The 27,066-nt window shown below is 31.8% G+C and overlaps 1 protein-coding gene across 1 annotated transcript in view; it reads right to left on the bottom strand.

The window, feature by feature from the left end:
* LOC129227354 (adenylyl cyclase-associated protein 2-like) overlaps positions 1-22,225 on the bottom strand; it is a 30,547-nt gene extending 8,322 nt beyond the window's left edge. Inside the window, exons 1-11 of the mRNA XM_054861901.1 lie at positions 21,905-22,225; positions 19,698-19,796; positions 19,534-19,608; positions 18,736-18,792; positions 18,399-18,491; positions 15,695-15,777; positions 12,768-12,876; positions 7,697-7,844; positions 6,373-6,521; positions 2,595-2,718; positions 1,121-1,203 (exon numbers count right to left, since the gene is read on the bottom strand). Coding sequence (XP_054717876.1) covers positions 1,121-1,203; positions 2,595-2,718; positions 6,373-6,521; positions 7,697-7,844; positions 12,768-12,876; positions 15,695-15,777; positions 18,399-18,491; positions 18,736-18,792; positions 19,534-19,608; positions 19,698-19,796; positions 21,905-21,919 — 1,035 coding nt within the window. The 5' untranslated portion in view covers positions 21,920-22,225. The remainder of the gene's footprint in view (positions 1-1,120; positions 1,204-2,594; positions 2,719-6,372; positions 6,522-7,696; positions 7,845-12,767; positions 12,877-15,694; positions 15,778-18,398; positions 18,492-18,735; positions 18,793-19,533; positions 19,609-19,697; positions 19,797-21,904) is intronic.
* Positions 22,226-27,066: the final 4,841 nt, after the last annotated feature.

Below are 27,066 nucleotides of genomic sequence, written 5' to 3'. Positions count from 1 at the left end.
GTTCAATTCACTTTCATTGTTTAGCATTACTTTGAAACAATAATTTAAGATGTTATTCAAATATTTTTAGAGATTATTTTCCCAGAATGACATATAATTTGTCATGCAAATTTAAAATTTCAGTAAATTGATCAAAAAAGAAAGCCTTATTGTTTATGAAAAGTTACTCATTTTATATTAATAGTTCCTAAAAATTTCTAGCTAATCAAAAATTAAAAATTTTTCGCTTAACAACAGAAGAAAAACAAGTTTGGGGAATAAAAGGGTTCTTAGTAGTTTTCCCATGTGATTAAACTCAAAAGGAGGTTTAGTTATGCTGCTGTTTCACTTAGTTGGTAAAATGCTGGTCTGGCATCAGAGATATTCTTGGAAAGCTTTAAAAAAAATAATAATAATAATGAAATAATTTGCTAAATAAAATTTTAAAAAATAAACCAAGTGGTCAACTTACAAAGGGTTTTTTACAATACTCCAATCCAAACTTGGTGTTCATTAGTGGTCAAGATAGACAGGTGGTCAAGATAGAGAGGTGGTCAAGTTACAGAGGTTTTCCTTCATTATATAAGATAGGACTAATTCCGTTCCTGACAAAAGCGGTCAACATAGACAGGTGGTCAACTTACAAAGGTGGTCAACTTTACAGGTTTTACTGTACTAAAATATTTTTAATCAATATATCAAGGCTTCGTCAGGGGCACTAGAGATTGAGTACACCAAAAATCAACTCCAGGAGTTTTCATGGGGCTGAAATGCAAAGGGGTGAAAACCCCGACTTGTTCTGTCATGTAAACTGTCCATAGTAGCGTGTTTATTTTCTTTCTTGGCGGCAGATTTTTTTTTTTTTTTGCGGTAGGATATTTTAAAGAAATAGTTTCAATGCAATTTAGGAAATATCAATAAGGTACTTTCTTGCTTTAGTACAAATTATTTCATGAGGTTTTTTTTATTATTTCGTGAAAAATATTGCCATGATGGGCTCAAACCAAATTCAAATTCAGAATATGCATATTCGTATTAGCTAAGGACACTTATCAAATTCAAAACACCAAAAAACATGTAGGCCTGTGTAATTGAACAAATGTGACTCTCGAAAATGGAAATTCTATGAACTTAAACATACCACCAACTTCACACTTTGACAGTGAATAACATCCACAGAAGAAATGATGTCACTTAAAACTACGGTGAGTTTCTTGCATTGATCTGGAAAAAAAAAAAAGATTAATTCCAACATGATTCTGCTGCTGTTTAATAAATAACTTCACACACTTAATTTTTGATAAATATTTTTTTAATAATATTTTATACAATAATTTTTATGTAGAAGCAGTCCAAGCTTATCGAATTTGCATGGTTTTTAAAATGTGAATATATATATTCCAAGATCACAAAAGAAAGCTAGAACAATTTCTAATATTTAAATGTCATACTTTAGCTAATTTTCCATAAATTGTGTGCAAAATAGGACTAAGAGTAATCCTACTATGATTAATAATTAACATTTGATAAATGGATATGAGCTTTACGCTTCTGGACGCATTGCAGCAGTCGCAAAACATGTACAGTAGAACTGAAACGTCATCTAATCAAAACAAGTTTCCCTTTTGTAGGTGGGAAGTAAAAAATACCAGTTCAAGGCTACTGGAGGCATCTATTTAAACAGCAGGCACCAGATTGCAAGTACATTTCTTTTTCTTTCCCCCAAAACCCAACAGTAAATTTCTGGAACAATAAAAAATTCCAGAATTTTTTATTCTATTAAATTTATAAATGGTTGAATCTGCAAATAAAGTAATGTGTTTTTTAGCAGTTATTTTTAACTATGTATTTATGTTTAAAATGAAATTTTAAAATTAGTTAACTTCATTATTAAAAAACACAATAAATACCAGTTTACTATATTATATTTAAATAAATTTGAATTGCATTTTCTGACTTGTGTGACATTTATTGAATAAATTTGTTTACAACAAGAGTTATACAATTTAAAATGGTTTAAGTAGTCCTCTTGTAAATATGCATAGGTCTAAATTCAAGTCAATTAAAAGTTTACGTGGTCTCAGGACACTCAGTTCGGATAAGACAGCAATCTGTTTTATCACGAATTTTTGATTTACTAATGGAGGCTTGGTCTCAATAACTTTGGTGAATTGGGGTTCTACTGAACGTGCAATATTTTGCAACTTGCATTTTAACAATGATGATTTCCTCATTTGTTATTTTTACACAAAAATGATTTTGTACATCATAGAGAAAAAATTAGGATAACATGTAAAGAGGCAGGAATATTTTTAAAAAACTTAAGATCTCATACATTAAAAAACCTCCAAGTAGCTGAAATTAAAATCTTTAAAAAATGTTAACACTTATGTTATAGGAAATAAATAAGTACCTTTGTGCAGAAAAGTAAGTAAAATGAAATCAAAAACGTTTTATCACACAAATTAGCAAATTATGGCATACACATGTCTTGGGGGCTCTGTTTTGATACAAAATAATGAGCTTCTGGATAAAAGCTGATTTCCTTTTACTGTAATGTTGTCCTTGATTTTAGATACTACATTATTTGAAAAGATTTTGAGGATAAAACTTACCAATAGTGATTGCATTCATTTTATTTTTTATTTCACATCCGCACTCCACATTTTTGAACATAGCAAGGGAATTGGCCATATCTTGATCACTGATCACCAATGAGTAATTATTTTTATGATGTTCCTGGGGGAAAATTGATAAATTACTCAAAAAGACATAGATAAACATACTTTAAGGCAGAGTGTCATTATCTAGAGAAAAAAATATATATGTGTGTGTCACTTTCATAACAGCACTATAGTTGGGGCAAACCTAACCTGTCAGCATCGTGAAGGCAGAGCAGATTTTAATCACAGCATTATGACTCTGCCAAGTTAATCTTGCCCCAACTATAGTATGTTGTGGCCATCATGAAACTTTCTTCTGTTCTTGGAGATGCTCAAATCTTGTGTAGAATTGTAAATGCTAGGATTTGGCCTCTTCAGGACACTTCAAATTTACATATTAGGCTCCCAGGTTGGCATAATTTACAGTCAACTTATACATAAATTTCTAATTTATGCATAAATACCAATAAGCTACAAATTATCAGTCTAAATTAAATTTCAAAATAAAATTGTGTCTTTATTGATTGTCTATCTGCTTTGCATGACTTCTCAGGTGCGCGGACACCCTATATATTATCTTGTTCATAACACACTACACTTTGTGGTTTTATTAAATTACATATGTGAACAAACTATGTAACATTCAAAAAAAAAAAAAAAAAGTATTAAAAAAAAAATTATTAAAAATAGCATTTAAAGCATTGCACTTTAAAATAAATTTTCCCAGAAGAATTTTAGATGGTAACCTTCAATTCTCACTAAGAATTTAAAATGTCTTTCCACTTAGTGAAAATACAGGGATCTGGCCAGAGGATATTTGGGTCCGTTAACGGACCCTTCACAAAAATCCGATCAACCAAAACGGACCTTTCACAAAATCCCGACCAAACAAAACGGACCTTTCACAAAATCCGGATCAAACAAAACGGACCCTTCACAAAATTCTGATAAACAAGATCGGATCTGTCACAAATTGTTTATTGAAAGAGCAAATCTGAAAGCAAAATAACCCATATTTCTGTGTATAAACCGATAATTTTTGGAACCTTTTTTTAAGTCAAATTAGAGGGATCAGCTTATACAAAATCGGCTAATTTTGAAAAAAAAAAAAAAAATCGGCACTCTTGCGATTCTCCTGCAAGCGATAAATAATTGCTACTGCCAAATAAATATCATGGTTGTTTTGTAGTAAGTTACAGGCCCTAAAGCTCCGGATGGAATAACTGAGCTGGCGGTGTAGTTTATAATAGTTGTTTGTTTTATCACAGCTAATTAGCAGCCAGCGGTGTTGTAAACTTTTCTGAAAAGGCATTGGTAAGCATTTTTCTCCCCTCATGATTTAACAAACAATAATAATATGTATCTGCGAAATGAACTTAGAACTGCAAAGGGATAGTAAGGGTGAGGAAAAAATATGATCGCTTCAGATAGGGTTACCAAATTCAAAATTATCACCACTTCGCGTTTGGCGTTGAACCTTTATAATGACTTGATTAGAAAATATTCTCATCATTTTGCCAGCTTGTCAATATTTGCGTTTTTACGGTGCGGTGCGATGTTTAATTGTTATTTTGGGAGAAAATTATATGGGTTTTGATTTTTCGATGCTAACAAGGATGATTAACTTTAAATAAACTCTTTTAATTACCGTTTTTTTTTCTTTAGATGTCTACATTTTGAAATATGCAATCTTTTAACATCCGATATGATAATCATATTTTGTTCTTTTTTCAAGCTAACTTCGCTTTATTAGGAGTCAAATAAATGAAAAGTCTCTTTATTTCTGTTAGAACTCTCATTTCAAGTTTTTAAAGCAAAATTCCATTTTCTGTTATGAGTCAAAAATGAAAATGCTGAGATGGTTTGTTTTATTTTATTTTTTGGGTCAACTGTGTCCACAGATATTAATGAAATGGTTATCATAGGACTCTAAAATGCAATTTTAAAATAATTTTATCAAAAATATTTCTTTTACAAGCCGTTTTTATACTTTTGATGCCTTCACTTTGAGAATTGCGATCTCTTTGCATCCGATATGGGATTCCGATTTTTCGAATTTTTGATGATTATTACGCTTTTTTAAGAGGTAAACAATTGAAATATCTTTTTATTTTTGTTAAATCAGGGAATTTATAAGTTTTAAACGAAATTCTGTGCTTTTTAACAGTGTCTTGGGTCAAAAAGTTGAATGCAGAACCCTATTCTGTATTTTATTTCATTTATTTATATTTTTGTTACAATTATTTTAAATACTATACAGAAATATATCTAGTATAATTTAACATAATGTAGAATGTTAGATAAATATTGATACTTGAAAGAGCGATGACCCCCCCCCCCCCCCTGCCAAATGTCAGAAAAAAAATCCAGTATGATTTTCTCGACATAGAAGAGGAAAACACTCAACTTTAAGTTAAATTGATGCAGTTTTGTGCCATCTCTAAGTTCTAAAATTTTGTTTTAACAAAAAAAAAAAATTTTTTTTTATTATTTATTTATTTATTTTTTTTTTATTTTTTTTTTGCGAAATTTTTTGATTTTTTCACAAAATTAATTCATTTTTCACAAAATTATTTGATTTTTCACAAAAAACGGACCCTGTGAAAAATCCTGGACAGACCCCTGAAATATCCCCCCCCCCTACATAAAATAAATAAATAAAAAGAATCAATTTTTTTTATTTGTTTTTTTTTTAACAAATTATGTATGCAACTAAAATTTGCATACATAATTTGACTTAAGATCCAAGCTCCGTTTCACTTTGAAAAAAATCTCACTGGAGAAATAAAATCTGTGCCTCAAAACTACCTTCTCCTGAAGAAAAATTTAATAAATAAAATTTACATAACAATAGGAACAAAATGAAAACTCTCCTTCCCCCCGAAGAAATGGAATGTAATATTACTGATTACAAATGAACTAAACTAAGTAGAACAATTTGTTTCACTTGTATTTTTGGTCCCCTGGGTCAGTGAAGCTCCTCATAGTTACAACATTTGCAATATTCTAAATCAGCTACTGTATATTGTTATCTTGTTCCAGAGGCAGTGATTGGGACTGGAAAGTGGGGGGGGGGGGGGTGGCAAAAAATAAAAAAAGAGACAGCTAAAAGCAGCCAAAAAAAAAAAAAAAAAAAAAAAGAGAGAGAGAGAGAGAGAAAAGAGTACAAAATTTTGCTAGGGCTGGTTTTGACAGCAGATGAGTAGTAATAAATGTATATCTTTCAACTTAACTCACTTTTTATTAAGATTTTGATGAATTTTGTACACAACTATTCATGAAGAAACACTTAGAAATGAATTAGACTTACATTATTTATCCGAAAGTATTTTGAGGTGGCACAAACACTTGGTAATAATTTCATTGAACAAGTATGGCTTCTTTAAGTAAAACAATTGATTTACGAATGTCTAAACAATGAATACATCAATAAAAATTTACTGCTTGTGCTAAATAATTTTTCGTAAACAGATATACAAAATAAAACAATCATGTGCTGAAAATTTTGACATTTCTGCTATTTTTATAATTTTTAGTGTTGGTTCCTAAATTGGAGGATAAAATAATAAATGAACCATAAAAAGTGAGGGGCGGATGCCCCCTTGCTCCTTCCCCTGAATTGCCGCCACTGTTTTGTTCGTAACCCATTACACTTTGTCACTTCATTAAACTACACATGTGAATGAATATTATTCAAATATTATTTTGGGAAACACAAATGGAATTTTACCACACGCCATCTTTTCCCATCCAATTGAAAGACTGGCTGTGGTGCACTAACAGCAGGAGCAGATGGCGCTTTCTTTTGATGAGCATGCTGACCACTTCCTGCAACAGGAACCTCTCGGCGAGGAGCAGTTTTATCTACTTTTTTCAACACTGAGGGTGAAAAAAAAAATATTTTTCAGAAAAAAAGTAATGACATTCAAACAAAAACATTACATAAGTAAAGACATACAGACAAAAAGATCAGTACTAGAATATTTCTAAAGGGCATTCTACAAAACTCAGGTTGAAATGCCTTTCATAAAATCCAAATGTTTAACAGCTTATGAAACAAATAGAATCCGTAAGTCCATTAATTCAAAACCAGACTAATAAAGAATCCAGGGGGATCCCCCATCAGTCCAGGCTGCTCAAGTTTTAATGTAGTTCAAACCATTAAACTTGCATATTATCGAATAAAAATTACAAAAAAATAAATTACTACGTCCGTTCCTTGGAAATAAAGCACATTTATTTTTGTCACTTTGACAAATTTTGGAAAAACGTATTTTTACCATGATGTCTCGGCGAAATTGTGCCAACACTAATACATAAAAATTTGTAAATATAGTTGGAGCACGATTTAACGAATTCATTGGGACCAAAACTTTTATACGTTAAATCGGGATTATTCGTAATATCGGGCTGTGAAATTTTTTTTGAAAAATATGCACTTTAATATCTAAAAGCCCTAATTGCCCCTAACCTGCACAAAATTATCCATAATTACAAAGTGTTACATGCTAGTTAATTTGAAATTTTAAAGTACTGTGTAATAGATGTTTGACAATTTTCTTTTCTTGATACTTAACTCAAAATAGTTTACTTTTGACTTTATGGAGAAAAGAAAATACTGGGTCATTTTTAGTCTCCTGCATTAGATATGTTATTACAGTTTTCAGGCCTGTAAAGCATTTGAAAAAGTAAGTTTTAATGGGAGTTTCACTATCACTTTCTGTTTCAGAATCGCTATTCATTGGTTGTCTCCTTGCCTGAAAAAAATTGCTGATTCCAAGAAAAGTCTTTCTGCTTCGGACACTATAGATAATAGCTTTTGGAAAACAATCTAATATTTCCTAACTCAAATTAATCAAAAACAAAAAAAATTTTTGGCTATTAAAATCATTCGTTAATTTAGGGTTTAATATTGGGTAAATAGGGGTTTTAGCTTTCATTTTGGTCGGGGAAAAAGAAAAATTCTTGAAATTCGTTAAATAAAGGTTCATTAAATCGGGGTCTGACTGTATATAAGCTTAGTTAAAACATTAATTACAGTAAAGGGAACTTACTTTTCACTATGTCTACACCTTTACGAATGTCTTGCATAAGAGCCAAGCGCTCATTGTCTGCATCACTTTGGTCGCCACCACCGGTAAACAAAGGTCCAGGGGGTGGTGGAGGAGGAGGGGGTAAAGCAGTATTCATGCCTCCAGACTTCTAAAGAAATACATGGATAAAAACAGAATGAAAACAAAAAGCAGCAATAGGGTCATTCCACTGAAAACAGTAATTTTGTCCTGCACGTGACGCTTCATACATTTCATAAAAAATAATAATGTAAAAGGATGATGAACAAAATTTTGTTGCTTAAGAAATCAAACACATGTGTGACTTCTTAAGCAAAAATTTTCTTCAAAAATTATTTCTTTTTTATGAAATATAGGAACCGTCACATGCAGGACAAAATGACCATTTTCAATGGAATGGGCATATACGATATTTTTTTTTTCAATATTTTAAATAATTATTTCTAAACTAATGAGATATGTTTCCTTTACATTGGAACCATAGCTTTCAAAATCTACAATTTGTTGTTTTGTCATTGCTGTATTAATAGAGCAAAAATATTAGCTTATTCATAAGCAAGTTGCCAGAGGTTGACTTTGGATGTCCCGCACGTGAAGCATGTAAATAAATTTTATTTTAAATAACAAAATTGTTTAACAAAAATAAAATTGTGTCAGGAGTATCTTTGTATCATGTACAAAGATTTAAAAAAATGCTTACCCCTGTTTCATCTTACTAATATTATATATGCGAAAGTTTGTCTGTATGGATGTATGGATGTTTGTTACTCTTTCACGCAAAAACTACTGAACGGATTTTGATGAAACTTTACAATAATATAGCTTATGCATCAGAATAACACATAGGGTAGTTTTCGTTCCGTTATGGGGGGCAAAACCCCCTCAGGGGGGCAATAAAACACAATTTTTGTATAAATTCTCTAATATTGGGATGAAAAAATACTTGCACATATTTACATTATATGTCCATCGAAAGCTCTGATTTTTCTGCTGAAGATGGCACCTATTCGAAATTTCTAAGTAGAATAAAAAACGAGTTATGAGCTTTTTAGATCCATGTTCGAAGGCTTTGCTCAACTCAATACAATATTTAGTGTATCATCTCAACTCCCTGTCGATAGCGACAATTGTTGTATTGTTGACTTTCTTTGCTTTTCGTGATTGTTCAAGGCTTTTCTCAAATCAAATCTTGAAATAAGATTTTTGCACAAAATTGGCAAATAATACATGATTTGGCTGATGATTTTCCATTTAAACAGAACTTTAATGTAATTAATGGTTTTTATTATTATTTATGCTGATTGAACACTTACTCATTATCCAAACAACCAGCAGATCGCCAAAATTTTTGCAGAAAGATTTCCATAGCTGATGCATTTGGCAGTTTTTTCAACGTTGCTGTTTTTGAAGCCGAAGACTACGTCATAATGTTTCTCAGCTTTCACCATGTAAACAAAATATCGCCAATCAAAGAATTTTCAAAAGACTTTTTTTACTGTGTTAAATAATCCAGCAACTAAATTAGGCAAATCCATAAACAGCACAAAAACTTCCATTGATTTTCCTTTTTGCACAATTTCAAACAATCACCAAATTTTATTACTTATTTTGGTAACATTTCGGATGAAACTGTTTAGCGCCATTTTATGGTGACCAAAAATATCTCAGCATCTGGCGACGATATCTCTGTAACAAAAATTAATATCATATCGTTTTACAAAGTAAGGAAAGAATGGGGGAGCATCATCGAAGGTACCCCGAAACGACTTTCGCAAATTCGGTAAAATCGCACCAAGAGCCCACAATGATTGAAATTTCCCGAAATAACTAAAGCAAGTATAAGGGGATTACGAGCGCAGCTACTTTTTTTTAATCACTTCGTACTTCATTAGCCATACAGAGAAGGTTTTGGACTCCATGTTAAAAAAAAGTATCAACAGATTAATCTTTTTAAACATGAGAAGATTAATTTCATGTTTTTTAAATTTGTATATGCTTAAATATAGTGCTTTCGTTTCTAAATCAATACTACTTTGTTCTTTATACTTATTGCTATTTTAGTTTTATGGGTAAGGAAGAAACTTGATTTTTAATCACGTCAAAAAGATGTGTTTTAAATTCTTTCACTTAAAGCAGAAAACAAAAGCAAGTAACGATTTTTTCTAATAATTATTACTGACCCAGGCAACGCCGGGTATTTTTGCTAGTTAAAATATAAAGAGATATGACGAAATGATGTGATGGTGGAATGGCCCAATAGCCAAGGGAAAAAAATAATAATTGTCAACATTTTGATGAAGCCTCTTAATTAGTTTTAAATGTTCTACTCAAAACAAATTCAAAGCTGTGAATAAATATCCACTTCTGAGCCTTTATTTGTTACTTTATAATGCAAAAAAAGTCTATGTAACATGTTTTCTAATTTGATGTGGATTCAAAATATTAAAACTTTAATTCAACATTTATTACAGGATAATGTGCTTAAAAATACCAGACAAAACAAAGAAACAGGGGAAAATACAGGAATTACTAATTGTGGGAGATACAAAATGGAGTATCACTTAAGATTTTGACAATTATTTTTTGTCATATTTTTGCTGTTTCGAGCTTGCTGAATGACATTTTTGCTTGGTAAATGATAATTTCTTTTAAGTAATTAAAGTTATGAAAACTTTGTTGGTCATTAAAGCATTACATGGCTACATCTATGCTGATCTAGTTATTCTTCTCACTGAGTAGGGACTTTCTATTATGATAGGATAGAAGCCATTTAAAAAAAGTGGAATGGATATAAATTTTGTAATATTATAAGTATTAGTTTTGAATCAGAGGGGAGTATGATATTGATAACTATTTTTTTTTCCTGCAACTCTTAAAAAGGGTGTGTATACCAGTTCTATCTTCAATATCCTTGATTGTCAAACATATCTGCACATTAATGGTGGTACACAAGAATGGATGCCATATCGGGGTTCGCACTAGGTTTGGAAAAAACTTAGGTCTTTAAGCAGCTTTATTCAAGGGGGGGGGGGGGACTACCACTTTTTCAATCAGAAAACGAAAACCTAACTTTTGTATAATGCTGTTGAAAACACTATCTTGTCACAATTTTAAGCAGGAGCATAAGCATTTTTTTTTCCCTGGTTACAATAACTGGACAAAAGTTTACAGATTTCTAAGAAATTTCAGGCAGTAAAAAAAGTAGGTGAGGTATGATACATTTTTCCAAAACTACTTTTATTGGCTACCAAAAAAAAAAAATTTTTTTTCTTTGTGAACAATTTCGTCATGTACTCCTATTAAGTCATATTTTATGCCAATGCGAAAAACAAGGTAAAGTTAAATAAATTTTTTTAAAAATAAGCTAGAATATTTCAAATTTTTACAACTGAGGCAGTGAGAAGCAAAAGGATACAAGTGCCAAAATTAAAAGCTTGGAGATAACCAATACAACTGGGAGGTGAACCTTTCCTCTATCTTGAGGTGGTAAGAGATAGTACTAGTAACTACTTCTAAATCATGCTGCTGTACAGCACGATTTAGAAAAACTTTTAATGAAAACCTACATAGAACTGCAACTTTAAATGCATTTTACTCAAAACTTGAAAATGTCCACATACATCCCTTTGCTTCTCACTGCTTCAATTGAAAAATAAACCTCCCCATTACTAGGAGGATTGATATGCTTGCAAGAGAGGTTTGATACAATGTCATTCAAATTGGAAAAATTATACAGACTGTTCAATTGTTTCTATAATTCTTAGTGTTACTTTAAATATTTAAGTAAAAAATTAACACACTGATGTATGATACAAAAAATTTTACTACAAAAAAGTTTATATAATTCAATTGTTTCTATATTTCTTAGTGTTACTCTTTAAATATTTAGTAAAAAATTAACACAATGATGTATGATACAAAAAAAATTACTACAAAAAAGTTTAAAGCAACAACACATGCAAAAATAAAATAAACTTTTTTATTTGAGAATATATTGCATATATTGATACAATTTTTATTTGGAAAATCTAGTTTAAATTACATTAAAGCTTTCTGCAACAGAAAAGCTAGTATTTCTATCATTTTGATAGAATGCTGCCAACTAAAAATCGCTACTGCTTATAAAAGAAGTTTTAACACGCATTTTAATAATTGTTAGTGCGATTTGTTAAGAAAAATTGCAATTATCAATTGTTTCTATGTATGAAACCGCTCCTACCTCCTTTATATTTGTCAAGAACAGCATTTCATAAATTGTGTTCCACGGAACCCAGGGGTTCCATGGAGATCAATCAAGTGTTCCACAAAACTCTTAACATTTACTTTCTTTGCTCTTTACAAAACTTCACAAAGCAATTCAAATGATGAATTTTCAAAATCAGAACTTTTATTTTAAACTTTAAAGTTTTGTGTCGGCAATTTTTTTTTTTTTTTTATAGTTGTTTTCAGATTTTACTTGTTAATTTTCCAAATTACGTTTTGTAAAAAAAATTTTTTTTTATTAGAAATAGTTTAAAACTTTGACTGTAAAAACATTTTAAGAATGTTGCTTCAAACTAAACTACAATTGAAAAAATAAGGGGTTCCACGAAAAAAAAGATTTTTTAAAAGGGTTTCTCTTATTCCAAAAATTAAGGAAAGTTGGTTTAGAACATGGGTGGCCATGTGCAAAATTTTAAGGGAAGGGGGGCGGGGGCGGCTCAGATACTTTCCCTATGGTTCTGCAGGATATTTTCCCTATGGAAACCGATTCCAGTACAGATTAGAGTTATTAAAATTTGTCATTTTTAAGAACCTATTCATTAATGGTAGGAAGAGAAATTTTACATTTTTGCAAAGGAAAAAGTACTAAAAGCAAGAAAGTTCTAATTTCTATGGGGGGAGGGGGGGCTTGAGCCTTTCACTTGCCCCTCCATATGGGCACCCATGGTCTAGAATAAAATAAAACTTTCTTTCTCTGTGGGGTGCGGGATGGGAAAATTTCAAAATATAACTAAGATACTTAAACTAGTAAATAAAATTATAAAATTACATTACACAAATATTTAATTACCCCACAAGCACCCCATGAAAATCCGGTACGGTGATGTTCCTTAACATACTCTTCAAGTTCCTTTAATACTACCCGCCATTTGTTTATCCAATTCACGTGATTTTCAGTCCTGAAAAGATATACATTATTAACAGAAAAAGAAAATCCATATTCATATCACTAATTTTTCCAATTCATAGTCTTCTAACAGGTACTAGGTGAATCTAGGTCTTGCAGATGTATCCTAAGAAGTTATGTTTTATAAAATAAAGTTAACAGCATCTCAATACAAAGAAAGAGTTTATCACAGCCATCCTAGTTGGCAGAAAAATTGTGTAATAAGTTAAGTAATCAAAAACAATGAAAACAAAACTTCTCCATAGGTAAGATAGAATTAGAATAAAATTGATAAAAAGTATGATAAAAAATTATACATTCAGTTCATTTGAATTTTTTAAATTTCAATGTTATTACTTTTTTTTCTTGGGAAAAAAATTACCGTATTACCCTGCATTATCCGGCATGCCGTAAAATTCGGGGGTCACCAGATTTTTAATAACTCTTGCCTGGTCCTTTCTGGTATGCCGGAAAAATAGAGGTTAGGAAAAAAATACTATAAAAAATATATGTTCAGCTTAAAAATGAATATACGTTCTATACATATCTTATTAGTATTAATCAACAGTTTAATTTTTTAAAAATATTTACAAACAATGTCATTTGTTATTTTAAGAAGAAAAATATTGTTTAATAACAAATAATTTTATAAAAATTAAATTAAAACTAAGCAAGCCAACTTTTAAGCAGGAAATTAAAGCCCCTAAACCACTGCTAAAGAATTTACCATAGCTATTCTATAAATAAAAATTAAACTTACCTCTCTAAAAGGAACATAAAATAATTTTTTTAAAGCAATTATGAAAAAATTGCAGTAACGATTGTTTCTGAATTGATTACTTTATTGGCATATAATTAAATCCATTATTAATGACCTATCATAAATAACAAGCACATATTATATGCAACACTTTTTTTTTTTAAAAGAAGGTTACTTTCAAGATTTATCTTTTATTTCCTTACAGTGGCTTACTTTCTGATTGAAACTGAATAGGGAAATTTACTTTTGTTTTGCTGCAAATTAAACCTTGAATTATCTGGCATGCCAGAAAATTCAAATTTTCCAGCATGCTGGTAAACCTCACTTTTTTCCCGCATGCCGGATAATGCGAGGTAATACAGTAATTAAAAAAGTTACTTAGCTTATTTTGTTCATCAAAACTTGCCAGCCATTTAAAATTAATAATCAACTATACATTTTCCCTTAAAATCAGGAAGTATATATCGAAAAATTTTATAGCAATGATATTCCAAAAAGGCATTTTTTTAGTTCAAGGAGACTTAATATATTTGGCAGTTGCTACAATAAGGTATAGCATAAAGGGGGTTACTGTATTACATTTTCAAAACATTAGAGCTTATCTGTAACCATATAACAGGCATGAATACTATGTTTAAAAACAAAGGTGAACTCCACATAGCTAAAACAGTTATTGCAATATAAATGAAAACAACAAGCTTTCAACTTTCCAAATAATTTAAAAATTTACAAGTTGCAAAAGGATTGAAATCCCTAACATGCAAACCCAGTGCCAGATGGGATGGGGGGACAAGTCGGGGCCCTTGTCTCATGAGGGACTTTATGGGGGCGGAAGGGGGCAGCAAATTCTACCTATTTCTGTGGGGAGTTTTGTTGAAATTAAATTTTAAAACTTGAAGGAAGAAATGTAAGGGTGGCAGTTTCAAAATTTTACGTGGCTCGGATAAATTGGAGATCTGGCATAATGCATGACTACCAACATCTATTTTTAAAAAATCCATGAGACGATTGCGACGCACAACAATTTTGTATTTGTCATATTTACTAAGGGTAGAATGGGGTTTTTTAATATCTTTCAAAGTACAACCAAATGTAATTTTCTTACAAAATACTTATATAAACAAAAAAGAGAGATGCTCAAAATCCAAGAATTTCCTAGAGTTGGCAGGTATGAACAGGGCGGGATACAGACAACCATTATAGGGAGAGGGATCATGCCAAAGAATACTCCCCCCCATCAAACGAACTTATACTTTTGCAAAAAAAAAAGGTCCTAAAACTGTTTAGGTGCCAATAAAAAGCATCAAATCGTTCAGGAATAAGGCAAAAATATTACAAATTAGTTTTACAAGCAATAACAATTTAAAAAAAGCAGTATTTCAAGTATTTACTTTCAAAAATAATTATTGAATTGAAAGACAACTGAATTCGTTTACATTTTATTCATACAGCGTTTGAACACAATGTGGATAGATACTATTGTCGATGGTTTGGTGGGGGGGGGGGGGGGGTCATGACCCCCCCCCCTGTATCCACCACTGAGTATGAACATGGTGTGTAGTTTTGGGTGATGCATGTTTTGAATGTTGCCATATTTTCAAAACAAATTCATTTTTGATTCATGTGTTATAAAATAGTTGGAATTCATTTAAGCTACTAATAACTTATATTTTAAAAGTTCCCTTCCACCTCTTTTTCCATATTTTTTGTTAAAATTTTTTCAACAGATTTAAATCAATTTTAAAAACAGCACATTTCTTTGAAAATAAGGGAAATTTTCATTACTGATATGATATCTATTAGAGCAAAATAATGAAAAATAAACAAATTTATGTTCATGTACTAATTAAAATTGCATTAACTTTTTAACTTAATGAAAAATTAACAAAGCCTTATGCTTAATTTTGGGTTGAAAAGTTCACTCTTCAACACCTCTTTTCACTGGGAGAAAAATACACTTTTTTTAGGGGGTAGGGGGTGTCATTATTCCTTAGAATTAGAAGGTCCACCAAACAATTTTTTCAGGAATCAATGAATTGGTTAACAGAATTATAGTACAAGAATCACTTACCCTTTGTGACTTGTTAATACTCTATTTCCAAAATATTCTCCTGAGTCTTTCATATCACGAACAAACTGCGTAGGAGCTGGTTTCTAAAAACCATTTACAGAACAGTTATGAAAACTAAACCCAACATTCATTTTTCAAAAACAATGAACAGGATCAAAATTTATAAACCTAGTTAATTAATATTGACTGCTCAGAAGAACCCCCAGAAATTTTTCAACATAATTGAAATCATTAGATTTGATTCATTATCTTTTCTAAAAAGTATACAATGAAAAATATTTAAAATTAAAGAATTAAAAGATTGTTATAGCATAATAAAACTTCATAGCTGGCAACACTGAAAAATGACAATTAGAGAGACTTCGTATGAAATAAAGTTAGCGAGGAAAGCAAGCAAGCTTACGTGTAAAAGGAATTATTTAAATAAAAGTAGGGATTTCTTAAATTAAACCTGCATAGGACATAAACTTTGGCATTTAGAAATCTGGCAGGACCCGAAATTCAGAAACTGAGATTATTGTTTTTACTTTTCATGGGTTTGAAAAAAGAAAAAGAGAAATTCCAGCAACTTTTAAGTTGAAGAAATCTTTACTAATAATAAAGCTGAGAGTCTGTCTATGGATATCTGTTATGCGCATAGCGTCTAGAATGTTCCTCTGATTTTTCTAAAATTTGGCACAGATTTAGTTCGTAGTATAGGAGTGAGCACTTCGAGGCAATTTTTCGAAAATTCAAATTTGTTCTTTTTCTTTTCCAATTGTAAGCCCATTTTTCACATTAATTTGAATGGGAGAGAAAATTTTCATAATAAAATAAAAAAGATATTCATTTTTGTTTTATAAAAAAGTGATAAATATTCCTTGTAGCAGGTAAAAAATTAGGCAGTTCAGAGAATTGTTTGCCATTTTCTTGGAGAAATAAAAGTTTTTAAAAGAAGGAAAATGAATGGAATATATTTCAAAAATGATCAGATAATAGATATATTCTATTTTCATACTTGTGTATGAAAAGTATTCATTTTCGAGATTACAATAATTTTGCCATAGGGATTTTGCCCAAAATTCAAACTATTGAAAATAGTTTTGGGGAAATTGGGCTGTTTTGATGAAAATCTGGAATATAAGGAAGTTTGAAAGGAGATATAAAAATTCGAAAGTCTCCTGAATGAATTGAGAGAGTCCTTATAGATCTCGCAGTGTTAATTGGGGGAAAATGTTGCGAGTTGTTAAGAAAACCATATAACTTGTCAACAAAATTTATTTCAAGTTAATCTGTTAAAATAAAATTTTACTTCATATTAAGATAACTTGTTTGAGTGTAACAAACATATCTGCTATACAAATAAGTTTCAAAGGATTTTTTTTTTTTGAAGTTTGACGTTTTCTTGGGAAAAAATTCATATTCATTTTTCAAAATTCTGTTCATTGTTAGCAACTGCCTTTTCATAACATTCTGGCAATTTTTTATGCATCTCGAAAATACAATGCGTCTTTTGATGTAATCCAAGAATCAATCCAGTTTTGGACTTCTTAAGAGGAAGCGGAAGTACTGATCCTCAAGAGCATGCGTTATCGACAAAAACAAATAGTAGTCAGAAGAGGCAATGTTTGGGCTATGTGGCAGGTAGGGTAGGATTTCCCAATTCAGTGTATCAAGGTATGTTTTGACCGGCTGCGCAACAACTGGCCAGGTGTTTTGTTGCAAAATTACCTTTGGCCTTTTTTCCACATGACTTGGCTCAAACGCATCAATTGAGTTCTGTAAAGTTGTCCTGCGATGGTTTCACCTAGTTCTAGCAGCTCATAGTATACTACGCTCAATTGGTCCCACCAAATACAGAGTATGACCTTGCCATCACGAATATTTGGCTTTGGCGTATGGCCAGGCGGCCAGTATGATTTTTTGCATCCGGGGATACTGTAATGGACCCATTTTTGGTCACCATAACAATATGAAAACATTTTCCTTTTCGCCATTGAAGCAGCTGCTCACAAGTGAAACAACCGCATTTGACATCCCTCATCTTCAATTCATACAGAACTACCTTTTGCATCATTCCCACGGATTTTAAGCGATAGGATATGGCTTGTCGAGTCACTCCTAATGTTTTTGCTAGCTTTTCTTGCAATCGACACGAGTCTTCATCCAATAAAATCACCACTTCTAAAACCTCTATACAAAAAACTCACATGTGGAACTCGATGAAGCATGTTCTCTGTAAGCTTTTTGCGGCATTCAATGGCCTTCAGCTGCACTTTTCATCTAATGGAAGCAGAAAAAGAACTTTCCCCAAATTGTGTTCACTTGGCACAAAAGCTGACACATTCTGAGCATACAAAACCTAGGTTTTTCCACTTCAGCAAAATGTCACATACTGAAAATGAAAGCCTAACAATGAGGTTATAAAATGAAGTTAGTTGAAGCATTTTCCATTTCAATTTAATACTAGTGAGGTCATAAGTACTACCTCCTTAAGAGCAAGGGTGCGCCCCTCTAAATGTTGCGAAGACCCCCCCCCTATAAAAGTAAAAAATACCCCTCGACCCCCCCTAAAAAATTACATTGGCGCAGTCTGCACTATGACCGCTCCCTAGGTGGGCACACCTGGTGAGGCCATCTCTTGAAAATCCTTTAAAACTTATTTGTGCACGAGATACAATTCAAATTTACAAAAATATAATTCAACCAAAATAATTTTACTTACAACACTAATCCAGCTAAGAGCAACAATAGATTCACTGATGGTAGACAAATGGTTAAAAACAGACTGATCTTTTCGATTATCTTCTCGATATTTCTGTAAAGAAGAAAAATACTCTTAACTTGTTTAAGTTTTCTTTTTTTTTTTTTTTTTTTTTGAGCTTCTAAACTGATCAAGTATTTACTTATGTAAAATAAACTCTTTACTGTAATGCATTTTTAAGAAACGTAATAAACATCTCAAGCCGTTGAAAGTAAGATTATGTTTAATTTTCAAATATAAATTAAAGGTAAAATTAAATTAAAAATAGACTGCATATTGCTAGGAAAATAAAAAATACCTGTATTTCTTGGATAATTGAGGATAAAGGAGCAACCATCTGACCAAAGGAAGCATCCTAAGAAGTGACAAAGAAACAAATTATGAAACTTATTTCAAAAATTTTACTAAAATTTATTTTAGTCAATTATTACTGAAACAAGTATCTTTAATACATTAATATTAATTCTCAATAAAATGAAAAATACTTTTTCATCTCAACTCACTTCAAAATAAATAACTAATATTATCAAGAGAGATGTTACATCATAAGTGGCTTGAATAGAGGGGCAGGGGGGGGGGCACAACTGCTCCCTCACTTTTAAAAGTAAAGTGAAGTGGGCATTGCCCCTCCACTCTTCCAAGTTCAGAATAAACCATTCGTATAAAAATGATGAAATTGATCAATTCACATGTTTAAAGAATGAAGGACTGACTTAATAAGTAGATTTTATATTTTTCTCAAGTTGGTATTTCATTAAAAGTAAAATGGAGCTTTAAATGGAAAAAAGGAGTCTGGTAGTAAAAGGGTACTGGTAGCTATCCATTCCCATTTTTGAGGTTACGCTCCTAATTTCGTCAATAATAACATCAAATTTCAATTCATAAAAGAAGTCAACAGAAGGGCACCACCCACCTGACATGCCCCCCTGCGCCACATTTGACGCTTTGGTACAGATGTGGTATATTGTTTTTAGTACACTTCCAATCAGGGGCGGATACAGACTACTCAGATATTTGTTATTATTTAAACAATTCTTCATGATAAAAATGCATTAAACAAAGTGTTTGAATTAATAGTTCACATTTTTGCACTTACACTAGGTTGAGCCATGCAAAGGCCTGTCTGAATAAATTGTAGCTGAATTTGAAATGCTTGTTTCACCATATCAACCTAAAAGACAGAGAGGAACTTGAGCAGAGAGAACATATAAATTTTCTAGAACATAATGTGTTATTAATTTTCTCATTCTGAATGCTTACCATTTTGCAAACTGATGGTCCAAGAGACAGAGACTCTTGTAAAAAGTCAGCAAGAGATACATCTAGCAGCCTTTGAAAATCGGCCACTTGACGAGGAACCTGAAACAAAAGAAATTAAAGGCTTAATAACCTAAAACATTTTTGATACCAATTTCTTAATTTTAAACACGACAAAAATTGAGAGTTTTTTTCATATTTTTCTTCAACCTTTTTCCTTTTTTGAACTTGAAGTTCTGGATGACTTCTTCATGGAAATAATAATAACAGTAAGAATAATTTCAAAATCTGAGTTTCCATTTGATAGTTTTAAGTTTTTTGATTTTTATGTGTGTGTAACGACTAATTTTTACTGATTATAGGTAGGTTTCTGGTAAGTTACAGAGAATAGGTAAGCTTCTTAAATTATGTTGACCTCTAAAATACATTTTTTAAAAGACTCCCTATTTGAGAACAGAAAATGTTTCACAATGGTAATAAAGAAAAGAAAAAAAAAAATTAAGAAATGGAAGGTTAAAATGGCAATAATAGGATACATAGTGAAACTGTTATTTAGCAAAAAACAATTTAAGATTAAAGCAAACAAATTTGTCAAAGGAAAGAAATTCATATTAGTTATGATTCCCACTCGCTTTGAGAAGTAAAATTCCCAGACTTGAAATTTACCAGAAAAAATTTCAGACTCTATTTTTAAGCTTCAGCCTTTCTACATGATTTTGAAAATTATTATTTAATTTGAAACATTAGCAAAATCAAATTTTTAAGCATTCTAATATATCGGAACGTCAAGATATTAACTCTCCTAATGCTTCTTTTCTCATATGGTAAGCTTTTGTCAGACATGTGACCCAAACAGGGTGAAAAATACTGAAATTGCATGGCTGTGTGAGCTAACAGACACAAAACTGTTAGTTATTTTATTTGAAAGCTCTCCCATATATTTTTGTATCTATATAGCAGCCTATTTTAATTGGATGCATGAAATTTTAACTGGAACAAGTTGAATTTATCTTCCAATGCCCTTCTTTTCTTCTGTATACAGTGTTTTGCTCTCTCAAAAAATACTGAATTCAGTAAAAATACTGAAAAATCACATGTCTGTTTTGTGGGTAAGTACTAGCTTCACATGTGAATATGTACATTCAAACAAGTGCATTTCATCCCCTCCCCCCTCGATTGATTAAAAAATATATGAAGTGATTTAACTCTCAACTGCTAGGTTTCTTGCAAATAGTAACAACTTCAAGTACTGTCATCAAAGAAGGACCAAACTTAAACATGAAATTCAAGCATATTAGGTTTGACAAAAATAGCAGTTACACTGATTGAAATAAAATCACTTGTATACTGACAGCTAATTTAATCATTTCAGTGCTTTGTTTTCAAGTTCCATTCAATGTTTTGTCGAAAATTGTTTGGTGAAAAGTGATAAAAACTGGAATATTTTAAAAACTCTGCATCTTTAATGGTTTCTGATTTGGAAGCTTAGCTGAAAAAGTACCATATGATAAGAATGTGCCTTTTTTTTTTTTCAATTGCATCCAGAAACATGTGATTTGTGGTAATTCCGAAAGATAGAATTTATAGGCCTACAGCATTACCAAAACATAAAAGTTTCATTAACAAAAAATTGGCCTTAACGAACCAAATTCTTGGAATCCGCTAGGTTAGTAAAACGCCAATTTCTTGTTAGCTCCATTTCCATTCAATGTCTTAATAGTTAAAAGAAGATTACACAGAAACAAAAAAAATATGCAGAGTTAAGAAACACAATTCATGCTTAGGTCTATATTTCACTTTTAACTTATGTAAAATAAACGCAAGAGTACTTTTCACAAAGCATCATGTTGCGAAAAATAAGAACACAAACACACAAAAGACATGTTTGAACTAGCAAAAATTTACGAAAATACTTCTAACATTTTAAATGTCCACGCTTCCGGTTCGCAGATTATATGAACCGAAAAGAGAATAAATGAGATATTCACGAAAAATAAAACTCATTGGGAATATTGTCTTGAAAATAATCGATGAACACACTTTTCCTCAAATGTCATTAAATTAAAATCCATTAACTTCGGAATTGTAAACGCGCCAACGAGTATCATTGCACAATAAAACAAACCATTTTTGATGGATGACAAAATGAAATTACATTAACTTAAATATTATAAGTGAGTAAATAAATGGATTCAAAATGCTAAACTTACTGCAATACTAGACATGATACACCCAATTAATTCTTATCAAAACTGTCAATATAAAATGGAATGAAAAACAACATGAGCCGAAATTCTGATCGCTAATAATCTTCACAATTATGTCAGGTAATCTATATTTCCTTATTCGAGCATCAATATTTTTAAAAAATGAGTGGCAAGAAAGAAAATTTAAAATACAATTTGTGACAATCAACTTTGTGTCACAAAATAGCAGACCAAGTAGGGATGTGCCGGTATCCGATACCGATAATCAGTATCGTTTAGTAGTAAAAATTAGAACTGGAAGGAAGTCAAAAGAGGGGTGGAGGATGAGTCAAAAGACGCCCACACTGCAGTTGGCATTTGATTTTGCCAAATCTGTAACTTTGTTTATTTGTTTGAGAGCTAAAGATGATTAGAGAGATAATATTATGTTGGTTAGTTTACGACTTAGGTTTAAAACCGTATTGCTTCAGCCATAGACCAACTTAAAATAGAGAATCGAACTAAGAGCGTACTATTACTGTTCAAGAAGCTGAATAGCTTTATTAAACATGCATCAGAGGACTGTGAATAAAGCATTGCCTCCGGTAAAATACCCAGGAGATTGATATCACAAAGACAAGGAAAAAAACACGCAGGAAGCCAATGAGAATCGAACCCTCGACCGCTTCCTGCATTCAGGCAGTTGTCATAGAGCAAGCACTCTACCACTCGGCCAAGGAGGCCCTATAACTGCAAGAGTAAAAACCAATCGAATGGGATGCTTCACCGAAATCGGCCTAACAGCAGGGTGTAAAATTGTAAACTTTACGAATCTAGTTTTTAGCTCACAAAAGATAAATCAAGAGAACACGAGTTTTCTTGAGATTGAGAAAAGAAACCCGAAGTAGGGAGCTCCCAAATAACTTCACGTGCAACAGAAGACTGAACAAAACGCTTTTCCACCAGACAAACACACAGAAAATATTTACAACATAAAAAGAGAGGGAAATAAACACTCAGGTACGGATGGGAATCAAACCCAAGTTCTTTTACAGCGCGCGGACAGCAAGAGTTTTCACGGCTCCGCTTCGGAGGCCAAGAGTCCCTAAATGGAGCTATGATGTTGTTTATCGCATTTCTGATGTAGCAGTGAGAAAGTAAAAGCTCAATGGGATTTTTAACTCTCTTTACTAAAATAACCAGGCCCGGCTCCGGGGGATCGGCGACCTAGGCAGCCGCCTAGGGCGGCAAATTTTAAAGCTGAAACACTTTTTTTTTTAAAGTATGAATATCTGTTTCAGAGCCATAAGAATCACTGCTTCAATGCTAAAAAAAGTATATATCAGTAAAAGAGTGTGTACCAGTGCTTGGATATGCAAAAGTCAGTTTGGAATTTAACTAGAAACTCACTTTAATTTTTAGCACTTTACTATTATTTTTATTTTATTAATATATTATTATTTTATATAATTAATATAGTTATTATTCGGTGGGGGGTGTGGAGGCACTTGTCAATATCGCCTAGGGAGGCAGAACTACTTGAGCCGGCCCTGAAAATAACTCTTCGTAAAGCCAAATTGGGTTTTTTGAGGAGGAGAAATCTGAGAAACTCCGAAAAATGGAGACTCAAAATTTCCATTATTTTTTCAACGCTCCACCCCCTGCTCGATATCACTCACTAACCCCCCGAAGTATGATTTGTCTCGCGAAAATTTCAATCGTCTGTTAGGAAGAATCAGATCAAATTACCTGATACGATTAGAACAAAATGAAAATCCCACTCCCCCTCCCATAGAAAATAAAACTTAAGTAAAGAGATCAATGATTAGAACGATTTTAAAACCCTGCTTCTATCTGGAAAAAAAAAAGCACCCCTCGGGGTACGCACTAAAACTTGTACCAAGTTTCGCAGCTACAGGTGTTAAGGCAATTCCTGTCCTGAGCAGAGCAAAAGTGGCCGTTTTGTAAGTTTGAAGTCTTTCCAAATTTGTAGTCTCCTGTAACATTTTTCTCTTTCGCTTCGGCTTGAATTGAGTTTAAGCTAGGATACTCTTGCCTAAAATTTCATCTTCTACAAAAAAAAAAATGCTCTTTTGAAAAACATGGAATGTTTATAGGGATATGGGGAATCATTTCTCCCCACAGTAGGAAATTTGTGTGAAATTTTAGCTTAAAAAAATTAATTACAAAAACTCGAAATTTACAAAAAAAAAAAAAAGCCAAGTTACAAACCTTCGGGGTCCAAACCGAAGTAAAACTTGTACAAATTTTCGAGGCAGCTTGTGTTCTAGGGTTTCTTGGACGTAAAGTAGCCACAGACACAGTTTCACAATTTCTTGGACGTTATTTTTTCCGTATTTAAAGATTATTTATTTCTGTTTCAGATTGGCTATCTCCTATCTTTACGTCAATAATTTATCAATTAATTTTAAACTCTTACATAGACAGTTAGATTATTATTTTTTAGATCGTAGTTATTAATTAATTTACTTGTTTGAATTTTCTTTCGAAATGACTTTTCTTTAAACGTTTAGATGCAGTAATTATGTTTGATTAATCTTTGAATTTTAGTGTACTTAAAACACTATTTTTTTAGGGATATTTAATTGAATTCTTGTATAAAACTGTGTTTTTCATTTCAATTTTGTCATCTGCCATAAAGTAATTGTTTTGCTGTTGCTGTTTTTTTTCGTATAAAATTTTTTTTTTTAGCATATTGTTTATTTAATGTTACAATTTGCAAATTGTTGATGCTTAAACTATTATTTTTTTAATAATTGCCCTATTTAATATGTATTATGATACACAATTTCTTTTCATATGTTTTAGAAACACGGAGTAATCAGGATAGCAATATACCTGATAGGGATAACTCTAATTTGTCAGAAATGAAATTAAATTTTCTTTCATTGCCTTGACTTTTGATTCTACACGTATAGATTACCTTACTTACTATCAGGGCTGCGGAGTCGGAAGGAAAATGACCGACTCCGACCCCGACTCCGACTCCTGGATTTTGAAACGCCCGACTCCGACTCCAACTCCGACTCCGACTCCGGATTAAAAAAAAAATAATTGTATTTTTTCAACTCCCTCGCTCTCTTCAGGGGAAGGGGGAAAACCTCTAAACAGAGATTGAAATATTAATTCCTTTTTATGAAAATTTCGCATTTTGTTTTTTATTGTAAACCTAAGACGCGTACAACGTTAGAAATTCAATTTAAAGATCAAATTTTCCAATAGTTACGAGTTAAAAAGTGAGATGACTTAAAAATCCCTTTTAAAAAATTTGAAAAGGATTATCTGTAATTTGCCCCCCTTTAATGTTTAGCAAATAGATATTGATCAAATCGTGTGCTTTCAATTTTTTAAAGCTGTAACTTGAGAGAAACAAAGCTTTTTTTCTAAATCCAAGTTCTTGAGAGGGGGTGGTTCGCCCCGGGTGACACCCATCTGGTAGATGACACCCAAAGTTAATTTCAGAGTTTATAAAAAATACAAATACTTTAATTCTGAAAATTTTAGCGAATATATTTTAAATTATATTTTATCAATAAAATTTCAACGAAAATAGGGCACATATACGTCAGGAGCTAATTTTACACAAAATGCGGCGGTATATAAATTTGTACGAATAGTGGTTACTATACCTATATTTCTTCTTCGCTAAATTTTAATTTAAATTTAATTGGCTGCTTTGAATTAACCTTAATATGAAGATTTTAAGATTAACTGCAATTATTGAGTGTTGTAATCAAGAAATCATTTACACTTATTTTGTTCCATACTTTTTAGTGAGAACCAAGCTTATAGAAATAGTCTTAATAAAGAAAAAAAACATTAGATTATTTCATCGAATCTTTTGGATTCGTACTTTCGCGCCAGAACTTCTTTGAATTTGCCGTTTACCCTTAAACGCTTCAACCTTAGCTACTGGCCTCAATTTACTAATTTGTTACGTTTCTTTTACTATTTTATAATTGAGATCGAACAAAACACTATATTTCTATTTTTATTTGAAAGTGATTACTTGAAAATGTTAGGCAACAAAACCGTTTGCTGACAGTTGCTATTTAAGTTAAAAAGCAAGCAAACTAGGGGACAGCTACAGAAAGTTCGATAAGCACTCAAGCTAGCTGATTGCCATAATGGCAGTTATTTCTTTATTAGTATCTTTTTATACACGTAATCGCACCAATTGGTAGTCCGTTTTTAAAAAATGCAAGGAGAGTCAGGGAAAAGGAAAGAAAAAAAGAAACCCGGAGTCGGAGTCGGAGTCGGCATGTTTTCTAACGACTCCGACTCCAACTCCTTTACCCCAAAATCAGTCCGACTCCGACTCTTCGACTCCGACTCCGACTCCACAGCCCTGCTTACTATCACTTGACGATGATAAATGCCACAACAAAAAGCGGAACACGATTTTGAATATTTTAACACTTTTATTACAAAAATCACAATGATCGAATTTGATTTTTAAGCTGCATCGCTCACCTCAGTTGCTGATTGTGCGTACTAGAGTGAAATTCAACAAGCCCAGCCATGCTGGCATTGAAGCAGTGTGAAGTTAAATCATGCTGTTGGTTATAATCCCTTTAGTAATCGGGTAGAAGTTCAGCAGTCCATGATTCATGTATTGCTGATGAGTTTTACGGTAAATTATAAACTGGAAGTTATTTCAAAAATCGCAATGATCGAATCTGATTTTTTAAACTGCATCGCTCACATCAGTTGTTGATTATGTGTGTACTAGAGTGAAATTTAGCAAGTCCAGTCATGCTGGTGTCGAAGCAATTGATGTTAAATCATGCTGTTGGTTACAATCCTTTTCTAGAGATCGGCAGAAATTCAGCAGTTCATAATTCGTGTATTGTTTGCTGAGTTTTATGGTAAATAATAGGCTCAAAATTATATTTTCAAAGTTTGAATACGAAACGTTACAAATCACAAAAGTAAAACCACTTTTTTTCTGTATCAGTGTAATAGGCAATTTACCTCTCTAGCTCTAACGTTATTCAGAAGAAGGCCATCTATTAAGTAATTAGATCACTAGATAACTAGATTATTAGATCGTTTAACTTCGTAGCAGTTATGTGTTGTTGTAAAATACCAATTTTTAAGATCGCTTCTCTCAACCTTAAAAACAGCCATTTTTGAGCAGTTAAGATTACTTAGTGCTTTATGAT

This window comes from Uloborus diversus, chromosome 8 (assembly GCF_026930045.1).
Source record: "Uloborus diversus isolate 005 chromosome 8, Udiv.v.3.1, whole genome shotgun sequence".
Lineage (NCBI taxonomy): Eukaryota > Metazoa > Arthropoda > Arachnida > Araneae > Uloboridae > Uloborus > Uloborus diversus.
Note: the sequence above shows the minus strand (reverse complement) of the source record. Positions and strands in the feature narration are given on the sequence as shown.